General features: G+C 39.1%; 1 protein-coding gene across 1 annotated transcript; it reads right to left on the reverse strand.

Moving 5' to 3' along the window:
- Nucleotides 1-1,829: 1,829 nt before the first annotated feature.
- On the reverse strand, nucleotides 1,830-17,218 carry tead3a (TEA domain family member 3 a). Its single transcript, XM_068324391.1, has 15 exons — nucleotides 17,102-17,218; nucleotides 14,223-14,386; nucleotides 9,821-10,062; nucleotides 7,630-7,694; nucleotides 7,010-7,072; nucleotides 6,862-6,924; nucleotides 5,717-5,728; nucleotides 5,211-5,321; nucleotides 5,063-5,106; nucleotides 4,929-4,990; nucleotides 4,709-4,842; nucleotides 4,438-4,608; nucleotides 3,889-4,029; nucleotides 3,627-3,779; nucleotides 1,830-3,536 (listed from the first exon to the last, which is right to left on the reverse strand). Exons 1-15 carry the CDS (start codon nucleotides 17,216-17,218, stop codon nucleotides 3,423-3,425), a joined length of 1,656 nt encoding a protein of 551 aa, XP_068180492.1. The 3' UTR covers nucleotides 1,830-3,422.
- Nucleotides 17,219-17,736: the final 518 nt, after the last annotated feature.

The following is a 17,736-nucleotide window of genomic DNA, read 5'->3' on the forward strand; positions in this document are numbered from 1 at the left end:
AATTCAAAGGAGCAATCTGAAGGAAGGATGAGAGCGGAGAGGAGGGCAGGAGGTGCGTCTGAGGGGATGCGTTCTGCAGAACCACATCACAATGTCTGACTCTCTGCCCTGTCCTGGGCCTCAACATGACTGAGGAACTCAACCCACAATGGGTGTGTGATGTGTGTTAACGACGATGTGGCTGCAAATACTTTATTGGAAGCAGCATATCAGAATTTTTATCAAATATAAAAGGAACTGGACTCAGACTTCTCTTCGAGAACACAAAAGGTTCAAGAACAAGGCAGCGTTGTTTGATTTGATAAGAAATTGTACGTGGAAGTAAGCCAGACACATATTTTCCAATGATTACCATGTGAACTCAAATCTATCATGTTTTCTCCATGACTCAATAACTAATTGAAACTGAGAAGCAGCCATGTGCAGCTGGGACGGTATGTATTCTTGTACTTCTGCAGAGCTTGGCAGGTGTTTGTGGCTGATGACACACCCAGCATGAGGCCTTTGTCTGCGTTTGTCATCATTTGCCATTTGCAGTTTTGGCAGCATTGAATTGGCAAGTTGAGCCCTTTAAGCAGTCAGTTCTGCCAATGCCTGCCAACGCAGAACCAATGAGTGTGAGAGACTGACAGTTACACAGGTTAGAAACAATGTTCAGTGTTGATGCCCATCCAGATGCTTCTCTAAAGTCATACTTTTTTTTTTTTTTTGCAGTTGAAGGCAAGTGTCAAAAGCAACACGCTTAGCAAGCGTCAACAAGGGCTCAATTGTGTTAAGAGAAAACTTCTCTGAGCTGGAATAACTTTAAAATCCCAAGAACACATAGTCAGCATAGTCACTGTTGTCCTGGAATGGGTAGAATGTGAGTGTCGTTACACCTCAGTAGATGTATTTATGTGAGAAGCTCAACTTTTCACATTATTTTTGAAACGGTTTGAACCTTTAGGTGATTTCGAAAAGGTGTCACTGAATATCAAATTTTCTACAGATCATTTATTTGGACTGACATGATACCCCAAGTTTAGTTGTCGATAAATATCAACCTTTGCCCCAAAGAACCAGTGCAGTGTGGTTCTTTAGCAGTGAAAATACCGATCCTGAATGTCCTCAAGCCTGTAACTGCCATCTAATGATTTTCCCTCAAAGTAAAAATAGAAATTATTTGAAGTATCACAATTGTGTACTTGTGTTTGACCCCTTTATTTGATCCATTCATTGCTTTCTTCACAACTGAGAACTGTAGTTTACTTGATGCTTGACTTTTGACTGTAGTCCAGGTATACACCTTGTTGTGAATGTTCATATAAATCTGATTAGGAGTGTTTGTGACAGGGGCAGGAACTACACTAAATCCTGACGTGGCAGAGCCTCAGTGTCTGTATAGCTGAGCGGATAGCACCACCTAGCGGGTAAAATGAGAATGGCATGAAAGTTTGTGTAGTTTTGACTGCTACGTGCTCCTCATACCAGTTATGACATTTTTATTTGTTAAATTGTGAACTTTGGTTAAATTTGAATTGTATTTGTCGTATATTTTTTTGTGTTTCTGTGAAGCACTTAAATCTTTTATTTTTGTCATACATTTCTATTGTACTGAGGAATTTTCATGTTCTTTAAAACCACAATAGAACAGCTGCATTCTTTAAAAAAAAAAAAAAGCAATCTGGGACTTAAATAGCATCTCCTTTCTTTCTCAGTAATTATTGTCAATGTGGGGATTCAGTTGTTGTTCCAGTGGGGATTTGATATGGAGTGTTAATGGACTAGCTGTTTAAAAGCTAGCCTCTCACACCTGGCTGAGAAGTTACTATTATGAAGAATGTTCATGATTCTGCAAAGACCATGTGGTTTTTATTTATACAGCATAAAAAGGCACAACTTTCTTTCACTGAGCACACTTGACTAAAAGATGATGCACAGCCAACCATAGAACAGACAGGAAATGAAAAGAATAACAATTTAGCTGGCCACACAGTGAATATAGACATTTAAAATCTAAACGTGTTGGGTTTTTGAACAATACGAAAAACTGCTGTCCCCTTCCACATGTTTAAAGATAATCCTGCTATGAGAGGGTGTGATAGAGTAAAATAATATAAATATACTTTTCTTAAAAATGGAGTTTAGAAACCACAAACATGACAAAAAAAAAGACAAAAAGCAAGTTTAAGTTGGATATTTCACTAGTGTTATCAGGCAAAACTCTACCCCAGTGCACTGATTGTGACCACTGCGTGGTCTGTACCATAAATCGATTTGCATACATTTAACGATACAACCAAAATACCCATCATATATGATGCTTAGAGTAACACTTTTAGCTGTGCTGGTAAAATACAAAAACATCTTTACAAAAAAATGAGTCTATTTATAGCTTGTTTTGGTTTATAAACTGTACCATTACAAGTGTCGTGTAGTGTACACATCCTATACATCAGTGCTCGTCACGTTAAGGCTTTAGGAACCAAAGCACATTCTAATCTCAACTCACGTGGAGGTAGACATACTGCATCGAGCCCACGCAGTGAAAGCAGGATTGTGTTAAAATAATAGTTTCATTTAAACTGATGAAGCCGAGTCAGAAAGTGGTTGTGAACTTGCATGTTTTTAAAGACAAGTGAGCAAAAAAACCCAAAAAAAAAACCTCGAGATTTGATCGGAAGATTTTTCCCATCCACATCCTGTACCCACATGAGACCTTCAAACAGAAAGAGCCCCTAAAACAACGGAGCTCTTTACACTTCAACAAGGTTTCTCGGTTACACATCTTTAATGTAGTGCATAACATTCCAAGAAGAGGCACGCTGGTTTGTTGTTGTGAACATTTGAGTTTTGAAGACAGATGAAAATGATGAAAAATGATTCCACGCTAAGCAGTGATAAAGAAGACATCGTTACAGGGTCATTCAGTTCCTACCTAACAGATCGCACAAACTAAAAAGAAATAGTCATGGTGTTTGTGTTAATTTAACACTGATTATGTTTCGCCTGCCTATATTCAAACTCGTCTCACATTAGTCACACCTATAATTTGAAAGTACTGCATATGCTGTGAAATTTTCTGAAAATTAATTCCTATGATGCATTTTATTGAAACATACCAGTTTCTTAATTTCTTAATTAATTAAAATTGATATATTTCATAGAATATCTATAATGCATCATGATAGTTCGTGTCTGATATTGTGATGTCAACAATAACTATACCAGGAGTAACACACGTTCACATTTTTGGAATCTTCATCCAAATGTGTGATTTTAAAAATTTTCTGTGCAGGTGTGACTAAAGTGTGACTGTTGGTCTGTTAAAATAAGTGTTGTGTTCAGAGTAGCAGTGTAGGGTATTCTGTATTTTAGCTGGAAATAGAGTTTATAATGCATGTATCAAAACGTCTGTGGCGTCGCCGCATGCACGCATGCCGCTAGTCGTTTACAAGTCGATAAACGTGGTATTGTGCTCCGTGCTCGCTAGTGGATACTTCAAACACAAAGGCGATGCACAGCAGAGTCTCCTGAGTTTCTCTGTTGGACACCACCTAAGGTGAAAAAACAAAACAAAACACAGGTTAAGATTTAATCGTAAAATATTTCAGCACGCACCACTCCAGAAACACAGATGTTCATACCTGTAGGATGGTGAAGTTCTCCAATACGCTGTTCATCATGTATTTCTCTGGCAGGTGCTTGAGTTTATGGATGAAGTTAATCATATATTCACACATGGGTGAACGATGGATGCGGAATGCATACTTTCCTCCTTCCATATGTGCATATTCAGTCTAAAATACGAGGGTCCACACATGATATTCACAATTAAAACAACTCACAATATAGTCTAGCATGAATCTCTTAATGTGTAATAAAAAAAAAAGAGATTCAGATTCTTACCTCAACTTTCTCCACAACCTGTTTGCCAAAGGAGCAGACCTTCGTCGATACGCTGATGGTGATGTTTTCCGTTCCACTGTACTGGCTACTTACTCCATAGAACACACCAGAACCCTCCTCAATGTCAGCACTGAGGTCCGCCTGAAACACACACAGGAGGACTGTGAGTCGGTGTGGGTTCGGGTTTTCCTGGGTGACACCTTCTGCAAAATATACTAATTTTCTGTTGGTTTACATCCAAGATTTTTTTTAAACGTTTTTAGAGTGAAGATACATTTCTTGACCTATAATAGTAACACAAGTCTAATTTTAAATAAATGGGTCCCAGACTAGTTTGTCTTGATCAAGCACAGGGACATGAATACACACACATATTAGGATACACACTATTCTACTGATCAACAGGTGAACACCTGCTAAAAGGTGCCCACAAAGAAGAACTACAGGTACTCAGCCATTCAAATTTCCTGGTTCCTTTCCTACAGCATGTCAGAATTCTTCAGTATCAAACAAAATTCATCAGAGGGATAACTGACTTCATGTACTGACCCAGAACTTGACAAGGAAGAAAGCATTGTGTGGCCCCTTCTCATACAGCTCCTTCAAGCCTCCTTTCTTCTCAGAGAATTTGTCATAAATCTGCCTCACGTCTATGGACTCCAACACAGGGTCATTGTAGCCCGGGTTTGATGGGCCAATGTGTACAAAAACATGTTTATACTGGAGGGGAGGAAAGAAAAGTGATAAGAAAGAGAGGAAAGAACTAGTGTTGTCCAGAGGATTATAACGTTAGCTTGTATAAACGTCTGGATGTCTGCACCGTCTCTCGGTCTCTCTGATTCTCCATAAAAGCAGAGTACTCCAGTAGGCGTAGTTTTGCAGAGGCGATGGTTCTGTCTTGCCATACAGGAGCCGTTACAGCTGCAGGACGTGTTGGAGGGAGGGGGTCATAACCTGAGCACATTTAAACCATGAAAAACAAGATAAATATAATAAGCAATGCTAGTTTCTTGAATCGGCGAGGCTGTGCTGGGGCTTACCGACAGGTGTGGGAACAGGGGCTGGGAGTGTAGTGTATGGAGGCTGTGCAAAGGGCTTGATGCTGGAAAACAACCCAAAATAAGCACCTGTACCAGCTGAAGTGTAAGATTATCAAACTGCCAGTGATACTTACTCCTGAGAATGTCCAGGCTGTCCTGGAATAGGGCTGGGCCAAAACTTGAAAGAAAGGGGAAACAGCATATAGCATTACTGAGGCTTTACCCCGGGGGTGGGTGGGTGGGGGGGTAGAATAAGAACAGAGGATTGTGTTTGTGTCTCACTCTGACTGCTGGAGGAAAAGGCGTCTGGGGTTTCATGACACTAGCAGAAACAATCTGAGCTGATGAGAGGTTGGCCACTGTCTGTAGTGCCTTGTCTTTGGATACCTGGTCCTGGATGAAAAAGTAGAAAACAAACCATCATGCACCATCTTGAAGACTAGAAGTGACATTTTTGGCTTCGGTCAGTTTAGATAGCAAGCCAGTCGATATATTACACAATTCTTCAGCATGATGCAGTCACTAAGAGGGAAGCCAGGGCTGAGAGCAAAGCAAATACAGGAGGGAATGCCAAAGCAGGAGGTGCACCCGGCAGCGGTCTAGGGGAGCTGACTGAAGCCATCGCCAGTATTTTAACTAAAGCCACTAAAACAATGAATTATGAGCAGAAATTTAGAGTCTGACAGGAGAACGGCATTATGGACTATAGCAAGTACCAAGTAATATAATGCCAACCACAGAGCACAGAGCCTGAAGCAGAAAACTGGAGTTAGATAACTATAACTTACCAAGTTCATGGCCTATGGCAAAGAAGACACATAATTAATAAACTTCAGTACATTTAAATTAAAAGCAGGTGATAGATTCACTAATATGCAACGAGGAAAAAGGCATTGCTCAAAACAACGACTAACGCCTGAACTTGTCAGTCAGTTGAAGAAAAAAAAAACAACTTTACATAGAAAGAACAAGTTGTATCTCAACGATCTGTGCTGTCTTGAAGCCTAAAGTGGAAAAAAACACCAGCCAGGATACAACCAATTCACACTCCTAAAATGCGTGTGAGGGAGCTGCAAAGTTTGAGCAGAACAATATCAAAGAAACTTAACAACACATGTTCAAACCACAAAGACATTTTTTTAAGCATAAAAGATATAAAAGAGGAACAAGGAAAAAGGTGATTTAAAAGAGGAAAAACAATATGTCACACTGTAAATTATACACTCCCTGAATGTCCGTAAGTAGGTATATATGCATGTATTCAAGCATTAATGGACATTGCTACAGCCATGCACATGCTTAGCTCAACCAAAACTGAACCTTATGCAATCATCTGTCCCAAACCCCAAGACAGCTGAACAAGTCAAACAGATCAGTCACTGCCGTGCATTATCGAAAATAAAAAAGCTCTGTGCCACATATTGTACAAAAATAAATTCAAAAAGATTCACTTTTAAACTGAGCACTCAAAGATCTCATTCGGACAGAAAGCAAAGCCGCGACGTTCAATTGTACGAGTAAAAAAACCCATTGTAAACGCTGAGCCTTCCACTCTACACTCACACATTAATAAACACTTTCTCTGCATCCTATGAACATTGTATTTTTTAAAATCACATATCAAATGTACACTGGATTAATTCTTCTCCATCAATGCCTTACAGGAAACCTGCTATCACAAACCACTGTATTGAAATGCCATGCTTTGTCATGTAATAACTGAGTTTTTGCAGGTTCCACACTGATCGGGTGGTAATTGCCTTTCTTAACATTGGAAGGGGGTGCAAAAAAGCTTTTTTTTTTGTTCAAAAGAACCCAAACAAAAATCTCCTATGACCTGAGTAAGACATCCTTTGTGAGTCCAAGTTCAATGGGGTTTGAGCTTCATGCGGAGTAAAGCAGCTGGGGTGATGAAGTCAGTGAGCATGTGTACCTTGAGCTTAGACTGAATCTCACGCGACTTTCTTTTGGCCAAGACTTGCAGGTGACTAGAGACCTGACGAAAGACAGGATGAAGGAAAGGAAAAGAAGACGGGAAGTGACTACGGAGGGAGAGGACGGTTCGTTCAGGGGGCACCCACCTTGATGCTGCTCTGGTATTCTCGTACCCTCTTACGTGCCAGAACCTGAATGTGACTAGACACCTACGAAGCCAGGGTTCCCCCCATTAAAAAAAACAACACAAAAGCACACATATACACATTTAAAAGTTGACAGGATAAATAAATATCACCAATCAAACCATTTTAGACTCAACAGAAGCCAACTTAAGGAAATATTTAGAATATGTGTATTCATAATATTGATATTCTAGCACCCATTACTCAGAAATAACTAAAATTAACATTGAACTTTGTTGCAATAATAGTTAAAAATATAGGGAAAAAACAAATTTTGATAATGTGCAAAAAATAACCCTCGGCTAAGTCTTATAAATGACAAAAATGTTGTTTAAGGTTCTTGGATGATCCACCAAGCCCACATAGTTCAAGTCGTCCAGTTGACTTCACGCCGACCCTTCATGTTGCAGCTGTAGCCAGATGTACTTGATCAATAAACATTACAGATTATCATCAATACTTGAAAACAAATCCGATCATAAGCAAAGCAATGGGATTCTAACTGTTCACATTTTTATTTTCAAATGTCTGTCAGGAGGCAGATAAGCTGGGCTTTAAAAATACCAGTCTCGACGTTGTACCTGCTTTCGTGTGCGCGTCTTTCCCGTCCGGAGCTTGATATAACGTGCGATCAGCTCATTTCGACCTGAAATGGAGTAAATGACATCAAGTCAAATCATTTGGTTTTTCTTTAAGATAATGAGTTCGCTAAGACAGTTTTGGTGTAAATTAAACGATTTATGAGAATGCAGATACTTTCTCTATCCCAAGTGTATTTAAAATGCAATCATAATGATAAAGACTCCATGCCAACTGCAACAATACATAATATACATAATACCACTATGCATAATACCACTGACTGGCACCCTTTAAATATCTTACGCTGTCTCATGCTTTCATTAAAGACTGTATGTGCTAAATTTGACCTCATTATATGGCAGAGCCCCAAAGTAGACAGGGGTGGTGGTAATGGAGGAAAAGAAGAGAGAAGTTTTCATGTGTTTATTTTACAAAATACAGTCATTAGAAACTGCATGGTCAGCAAAGCCCACTTTTCTGCCTCCAAACCACACTGCATGGTCTCCTCATTTCTAATGGAAACCAGTCAGCAACTCACCAGTGACTTTGCTGCAGATGTCAAAAACAGAGGCAAAAAACCCCCCAAAAAAACAGTGGCCCAAGACATGAAAGCCTGATTCCATAGGTGTAATAAATGAATCATATATACAGACATAGTCATAAACATCATTAACTGTCTTTCTGAGAAGTGATGATGTAGAAGCCTGCATCACATCAGGCTGAGTCACATGAAATTCCCAGAAATCCCTAAATTCAACAGGAGGGGCTGATTTAGGCCACGCAGTCGGTTTCAATTACTGAAACAGGATGCATGTACTTTCATCACTACATCACAGAACACCAAATGATTTCAAAACGGTCAGATCCTGTTTATTTTTTTTATTTTTTTTGTGTGATTTCTAATCTATCATATATTCTTTTAAATAATTTTAATTTCCCTTTCTCTGCTCGCACACACACACACACACGTACACACACGCACGCACACGCACGCACACACACACGCACGCACGCACACACACAGGGCATGAATCCAAAAAAGGTATTTGGCTTCATGCCAAGGCCTAAAATAAGGTGGGGTTAGGGTTAAGGTCTTGCAAAATACTGCCTCCATAAAGTTTTGCAGGCAGCTTTGGACGAGTTACTAAAAAAATTGTTGTCCCCTACCAGTTACTCTACTAAATGAGGCTTTATACCAGAAATATATCAAGTTTGCATGTACAGAACAAGTATGGTTAGAAAATATAAATGTCTAACAAACTTGTACTGGCACTGAATTAGAAATAAATCTTTTCATTTTTATGAGATGATTTAGAATTTTGAGATTCAGAATTTTGACAGTTTTCTTTACACTGCCAGTACTGGTACTTTGTCACTGGTTTCCTGCATCAACGCCAATGCCCTCAATGATTAGTCATGGAGAGAGGGTTTTACTCATCCTTGGCATTTTTAATTCATACTGAAGCAGAAAATTCCACTGTGCTTGAACTTGGGATACGTGGGAGACATGCAGCCTATGTGAGCTTCAGTGCACTACAAAATCGGGGACAGAGTTCATTTATCCTAGAAAACAGACAGGAACAACACTACTGGGAAATTTAGTTAAACTGATAGCAGCACTACTGTCCAAGAATTCTCACTAAAAGCATTCTGAATAGATCTCACCAATATACAAAAACACCACAAAAGGCAATTCAATATTAACCATAAAGCCTTGACCAATGATCATAAGCTAATTCTTACAGCCACTAATTCAAACTTCCATCTAAACAAATTATTTAAATGTGGAGGAAAAAAAACAACTTCATTTTTAATAATCCATTTACAGCAGGGGTGATCAATACCATAATTCTGATAGATTACATAACATTAAAGAAACAGACATCAGTGCAAACAGCAGCGCTAAGGCCAGCGACAAGCTAGCTAGTGATGGGGTAGGTTGCATGACATTAATAAGCCTATCAGCCATCCCATCACCTGATTGACTTTCAGGACAACCAATCAGATGACATCTGACCTTTTCTTGAACTCAAATCACCGATTATCCATAGCTTTTCATTTTGTTGATTATGTTGCTGTACTGTTTTGAACTTATAACATTGAGAATTTGACCAACAACATTTGAGAACTCGTATTCCGCATACAATGAGTGATGGCAGTAACCATTTTAAGACATTTAGAGTTCCTCACCATACATCTTCCCCTCGTCTGACAGGATGATCTTCCTCCTGCCACAGGGAGGGTAGATGGCCAGAGCTTCCTGAAAGCTCTGCTCAATGTCAGGACTCCAGACTCCCTCGGGGTCACCATCCAATGCACGATCTGCCCCGTCTGCCAGTCCTTCGCCATCTTCAACCTCTTCCTGCACCCCGTCAGGGCTGCCACGGCAACTCCACTCCGACGCAATGATGACGGCTCCTGCCACAACACACCTGGAAAACAGAGGACATGTTTGTCACAATTAAGAATTCATTTGGTTAGTTATTATATGTAGTAATGAATAAATCAATAGACAGGTTTACATTGTGATACATGTGGAAATCTTGCATTTTTAGTGGTTGGACAATAAAATTACTTTTATTGTTTTCAATCTGAAACTCATAACAAGAAGATAGTTTAAAAAAATAAATTAATAAAAAATTATATATATATCCATATATATTTACATATATGTATACATATGTATACATATATATAGTATATACATACATACACTATATATATATATATATATATATATATATATATATATATTCATATACATATACACACACACAGATAAAATTTTTTGAAGCATCTTCTTCATAATTTCCTCCGGGATTATTTAAATATCTATCTATCTATATGTTTGTATGCAGCAGTGAGGTCCTGATGCCAACATGACCTTGAATACAGAAACAACATGAACAACATATGATGGAAACTAAATCATGCCATGGTGGCAGGGTTAGAAGGTTGGCAGGCTTTGCTGGGCTGAAGCAACCTCTGGTGGCAAGTTTGAAAGTTACCAGGTTTTGTTTTTTTTAAATGAAACAACCAACCAACCTAATGGCCAAAATGCAAAAATAGATCTAGGAGTTAATGAATGGGGCCAAGTGACAGACAGGTCAAAAGAAAATCCAGTGGGACTGCATGTTGCTTTACATCACACACTCAGGGTCATGGATATTTAGGAACAGGATCTCTGTGGTTGGCAAGAGCTGTAACAGATGTCTTGGACCCTGCAAGAGTCAGGTTCATCTGAAGTTGTTTACAGCTTCCATGGGTACAGGGTGTATTAATAGCCCATGCATTCATGGTTTAGGAACTGACAAGAAAAATGGCAAAACATTATCAGCCTGAAACAACACTAGTTGTTCTAGCTGCTAAGTTTATGTAATCCTTCTAGAGAATATAAAAAGTGCAGCTGAGCCATATGAACTTATTAGAGGTTTGTCTCAACAAATTACATTCTTTTTTTTGTGATAAGGATTCTTTACAGGTTGCTTAAAAAACACAGGATAACACATGCAACACGAGTGCTGCCTGGTGTATAATGTTTTCCAGAGTGTAGCTAACATGATCGCTGCCAAAGAAAAACCACACAGGATGAGTGTGGTCCCAGAACTTTTCCTGCTGCGGTGGGCTTATTGAACACACACTGCCAAGAGCTTTCGCAGTTTCAATCACTGTAGACAAGACTGTGCTGCTGCCATAAAAATCACACAGGCCATGTGAGATGGTCAGGAAAGAGCAAGAGGGGAGATACAGTGGTCTTGTAAGTTTTACAAAGTGAGAGGTTGGCAGTTAGGAACATAATGCTGAATGGATCAGTCTAACCTTGTTTGGTTTGAGGTCAATTACAACCAAACTGTATAAAGCACATTGTGTGTATCTGGAAACAAACTCTAGAGAATATTCTCTAGAAAAACCTTTAAACTTCTTTTCAGTTTAGCATTTTACTTACCCTTACTTTCACGACTTTCAATTTTTTTGCACTTAGAGGTTATTTCTCGTATGACATTGCACTATACAGTACGTACAATTTTGTTATATTATCATTATTACAGTATATAAATGCTGGTGATGCTTTCATCTATCCAGACTGATATAGCCCTTAAATAAAGCAGTCTGAAATGAAACGAATAGCCATCAGTGTAACACACACACCACACCTCCACCAAGGACACCACAAATTTAATTAATTGCTTCTGCAAAATTATGGTGAAAAATATATGACTCTCTTCTGATCCATACTCTAGATAATCTACTGTGAAAATCGGTTCAGCAGTTATTGTGGTAATTCTAACGACAAAAACCAACAAAGGGACACAGGTGAAAAAAGAACTTCCTTTATGGATGATGATGAGGACGGGGGTGGTCCAGGGCACAGCAAATCCCATGTGGCATAAAGTTGTACTTCAATTTGAAAAGAATACCAGATAATCTGGTGGAATTCCTCCTCTTTCGACCCACTGGTGGAAATGAACCTGAGACCGCTGTAAGAAAACTCTACCTAAGGATATGGGATGCCAATTTACTTTAAAGAAAAAATGCAGTCTACGCAAAACTCTACATAGCTCCTGCATGTCGACAAAAAAGTTCCTCCCTGATTTTGTACAACCCTGTCTTGTATCACAAATGACAAGGAGTCCCTAAAGTAACATCAATTCTTTCTTAATCCAAAAAGCGGGGTAGGAGCTGACTCAAACAATGAGAAGAGCTTATACATGTGGACAGTGAACAAAAGTATATAAAATAATAATTTGTTGATTAAGGTTCAAGTATCAACACACATTTTGTATTGCTCTGTCCTAATTGTGGTTATTTATTGCTAAATTGTGAATGGTCAGATGTAAAAAAAAATGAAGTGGGGGTGACTTTATGTAGGATTGTGTATGTAAAAACGCCTGTTAATGGCTTTATAAGTAAAAAAAAAAATGAATGTGCTGAATCAAATATGCCCTTATCCCATAAGTTTTATGTAATCTCTATCTAAGACGCTTTACATACTTAACTGTAGCATTCATAAGAGTAGCTATCTTCGTCAAGGCCTAACATCTTGTAACCACAAAAAAGGCAAACAACCCTCTATGAAAAAAAAAGAAAAAAGACTGGTTAAATCTGGCAGATCTGGAATTTTCTTCTGATCTCTACCAAAATGCATAAACACCAACCTCCTAAATGAGCACTGAAAATGTTGTTAAATGCACTATCTTTCCATCTTGAGGGGGGGGGGGGGGGACAGAAATATGTATAACAGATAACATAACAGAAATATGTTTGGCTGTTTCTGCATAATCCTGCTGACATACGAACCGACCATGGTACAAACAGAAATGGATGAAAATATCATTTCCTTGGCTCAGGTTGTGTTCGGCTTTGATTGACAGACGGTTATTAACTTATCTCTTCTTATATTACTGAGGTTGCAGTTGGCAGTGGTTTTGAAATGTAGATACGTCTAATATTTTGCCAATTCCCTTTCAAATCATCCTACAGAAGGACTATCAGATACACATAATGATCACCTCACTTCACTTCCACCAATAACCATCATTGAAAAAACAAGGTTTGAACACACTGCATCATTGTGGGCAGAGCAGCAGACATTATGGATTGGAGGCATATGCAGGTTTCTATATACTGTAGCTCCCTATGGCCGAAAGGTCAGGTGCTGAGAGCAATGAGGCGCCTTCAGAGCAGCAAGCTAAATAAAGCTATGAGCTCAGCAAACACAGACAAGACATCACGGCCTGCTTTTAGTTCCAAAAAGGAACAGCAGTTACACTACGATTAACAAAACTAAAAGTTACTACAGCGATTTGCATGACTACTTGTGAATGTTAAAAACTGATCATAAATAAATAAATATTTGTTTATTCAAGTCAGCAAATCAATCAGGTTTGAATCCCTCCCACAAACCAATGCTACATATAAAAAAAAAAAGAAAAACGATCCCCATCTGATACCAGAATGGTAAGTCATACAGTAAAGTTGCGCTGAGGACTAACAAAAGGTGCCATTTCTCTGGTAACTTCTGTTAAACCAGAAAGACCTGTCTCACATGTTGGCGATACTTTCAACAGATATGAATTTCATCTGCTAGCACGCCATGTCACAGGGAAAATAAAATCACGTTTAACGGTTGGAAGCTAGCCAACTGTGAGCTGGCAAAACACGACTGAGATACAAAAGTTTGAAAAACAAAAAGAAACGTATGTGTAACTTAGGATAGAGTTTGTTAAAAATAGTTTAAAACAAGTTGAGGTTACAATATTTCTCGTATATTCTGGGTAAAGTGCTAGCTACTGGAAACAGGATCGAGCTGCCATGCTAACTTGCTAGCTTGAGGGCTAATAATACCTCAAAAAAACTTCACACTAAGTCTGAGAAAAGCCTGAAAAGTCTTGGCAGCCATAGTCCGAGAGGAGTCACTACATTAATGTATAGCTCCCCGCGGAACATTCAAAGCTCTGAATCAGCAAAGCGGTGGAGGGAAAATGCGAAATATGTCAAATATCCCAAAACTTCCAGCGCACACGAAGCGAAGCAGCTGCAGCAGCAGAAAAGTTGCTGCACATAACAAAGAAGTATCAGAGAGCGCACTCACCTCACAATGGTTTTCCTACCCCACCGGCACGGACACACACTCTTCTCCTCAAAGGCTGGATTCCCGTGGAGATTTTCCTCACCGAATCGCGAATATTTCCTTAGCCCAAACAAAAAAACAAAAAAAAAAAATCCACGCGTGTTTGACAGAAAAAAGGCGGAATGCTAAGAATGAGTTTGGTATGAATTCAACGCGCGGAGGAATACGCTCAGAGGCGTGGCGTCCGAGGCACGAGCGCACGCAAAAGTTTTGTAGTTCCCACTGAAACTCCTCCCACGACGTTCACGTCCGCCACTGAGAGAGATGACCACGGAAAGGTTAGTCGTTTATTTTAGGGCATGGTTGTTGTAGTGTGTGCGTGAGTGTATACACGGGTTGTGTGTGTTCTGCTTACGGTAGATATAAAGTCTTGACAAAAATTATCATAATTGATATTCAAGATGCCTCTATAAGGTCATGCAATCAAAATCTTGCGTAACCCTAATTAGTAGTATTTAGCAGGGTAATATAGGACTTAAAATTTGCTATTGTCATCTATGTACAGTAATTTCTCGCACTGGCACCTCAACTCCAGCGGCTTCACCTTATAACGGATTTTAAAATAGGTAGTCACATGATACCATACGCGCATTCTATTGGTTTACGGCATCCGGAAGTGCGCTGCGTTTCCTGAGTCTCGGAAACCCTCGCACTTCCGTGAGACACAAAAGTGCTTTTTACAGATGGAAGGTGGTTTAATAAAAGTATGGGGAGGGTTCATAAATGTTTAAATTACCGTAGATAATAAAATAAATAGTTTGTCGATATATTGTGGAATTTAATTTTTGCGGGTGGTTTCTGGAACGCATTAACCGCGAGTAACGAGGGGTTACTGTATAGTTTTAGATTTATTTGAAAAATTGTTAATTACTGTAACAATGCTGTTGGATGTTGACTGGTTTTTCTCCATAAGTCTATTTCATTATGTGATAACGTCCATTCTTGTGTATGATGTCACCCATAATATGACATTGTGGTACTATACAAATCCAGGTGGTGTGCTGGTACACTCAGGGAGAGCAAAGCTGCTTAGGGATCCATAAAGGCCTTCCTCAGCCCTCGTTAATGATTTGCATCATCGGCTGAACTGACAAGGTGAGTGAGACAGGAAAAGGCCTGGTGTTTGCAGCCGATGTGTAACAGCGGTTCTGTTTTGAAGGGAACTTTAATTCTAAATGATATTAGACTGGCAAAGGGATCGAAAACCTCTTTTTCTGGGATTCTGTAGGATTCCACATGTTTATACCTATTTAGCCCATCCAGTACTGGCCAATAAGGTTTTATCCAGAACTGTCAACATTGTCACATAATTTTAAGACTGATTTGCACCATTTGCTCCCTGTGTAGTATTACCTAACAGTCCGATTAACTGAACGGTGATCAGGACTGTTGGGAACAATAGAGGAAACAGGGATTAAAGTTTCCATCTTGATATCCTACTGTGGCAGATGTTGGAAGGCAGTAAAACTGTGGCCATGGGCTATTTTGATAAATACTATGACAGCTGATGTGGTACTGATTGATGAAAAGGGAGCAGAGCAAAATGCAAAAGCTAAACTTTTTTTGTTGTTGTAATTACTGCTCTGTTATCAGTAAGTTTATGAAAGCTGCCTCTGATTAAAATGAGCAACCACGTCAAAGCCATGTGTTGTGGGGGAGATGGGTGATGTGCCCCAGGGTGAAATGTACAGTAGATGAAAGATTGCCCAACCTTGGATTTACCTGGTTTCTTTTTCTTACATGCACAAACATGTCTACATCCTAACCTGCTGACACAAAGTTATTTCCTTTCTTCGCTGATGTCTGTGTCCTCAGCCGGGAGCAAGTTGTCTGTTTCGTTTAAAAGCTACTAAAATGACAACCTTCTAAAAAACATAGATTCTTCCTTCTGAAAGAAAGATTTTTTTGCTCGCTCCAAAGAAGTGAGCAAAAAATAAAAATAAAACTTTTTTTTTTACTGTTGTAGATAGACCAGTTTCCTTCTACACACAACCACCATGTGCTGAAATGGTGTCTTTTGCTGTTGAAGCACATTTTCATTTCCATCGTTATAATTTGATGTCAGGCTCTTTCTGTGCGTGGTATCTGAATCAGCAGAGGATTTCTGCCACATAACTGAAAAGTGGCTCGTCTAGCGGTATGCCTGGACAACCGTTGAAGCTATTGTTTATCACTGGTGGTGAAGAATAAGCCTGAGAACCTGGAGAGACTCTTAAAGTCCACAAGTGCCAGGCTGATTTGAACCCATGACCTCCCTGCTGTGAAATAAATGCGCTAACCACTGTGCCAACTTGCTTTGGCACTTTTTTTGAAAGTTACAAATGTTCACTATTCACTTAACATGGACAAATAATTGATTCCACTTCATTATATTTAAAAAACTTTATATTAGTTCTCTTCACTATGGGAAACATACATTTGTTGGGCATATAAGTGTTTCATAATTTCATTTTTGTTTGATGAATTATTCAGCATACTTTTTGTTTTTAAAACTCAGTTACAATGGAATTGCTAAATATTAGCTACAGCTAATCTATTTACAGGCTTTTGTCTTTCTTCATGTTCAATAGTTTAATAGATATTCAAGAAAATAAATATTTTACACAGTGTTTTTGTTCAGGATATATCTGACTTGTGAAGACATGTCAAATTTGACACCTAATTTAATCTCCAGTTTCATGAAAGAATCAAACTTCAAATCAAAATCAAGTCAAATAATCCTCAACATGATTAATTATAATGTCACAGTCATAAATTATTCATGAATTCTATTATTTTAACATCGAATCACTAGATCAAGCCAGTGTCTTATTGTGCCGGTCCCAAGCCCGGATAAATACAGAGGGTTGCGTCAGGAAGGGCATCCGGTGTAAAACTTTTGCCAAATCAAACATGCGAATCAAACCTATGACTTTCATGCCGGAGCGGTTGAGGCCCGGGTTAACAACGACCGCCATTGGTGCTGTTGACCTACATGGTACCATTGGAAATTGGACTACTATTCGTCGAAGAAAGAGAGGAGGAAAGTATGATCGAAGAAAGAGAGAGAAGAGGAACACCAAGAGTATAGGACTGAGAGTAGGGACGTTGAATGTTGTAAGTAGGACAGGAAAAGGTAGACAGTTGGTTGACATGATGTAGAGAAGGCAGGTAGACATACTGTGTGTCCAGGAGACCAGGTGGAAAGGTAGCAAGGCTAGAAGTTTAGGAGCAGGGTTCAAGTTTTTTTTATCATGGTGTAGATAGGAAGAGAAATGGAGTAGGAGTTATCTTGAAGGAGGAGTTTGTTAGGAATGTCCTGGAGGTAAAAGGAGTGTCAGATAGAGTGATGAGTCTGAAGCTAGAAATCGAAGGTGTGATGTTCAACATTGTTAGTGGGTATGCTCCACAGGTAGGATGTGAGCTGGAGGAGAAGGAGAAATTATGGTTGGACTTTGATGAAGTAATGCAGACCATACCGAGAAGTGAGAGAGTT

This window comes from Antennarius striatus, chromosome 2 (genome assembly GCF_040054535.1).
Source record: "Antennarius striatus isolate MH-2024 chromosome 2, ASM4005453v1, whole genome shotgun sequence".
Taxonomy (NCBI): Eukaryota; Metazoa; Chordata; class Actinopteri; order Lophiiformes; family Antennariidae; genus Antennarius; species Antennarius striatus.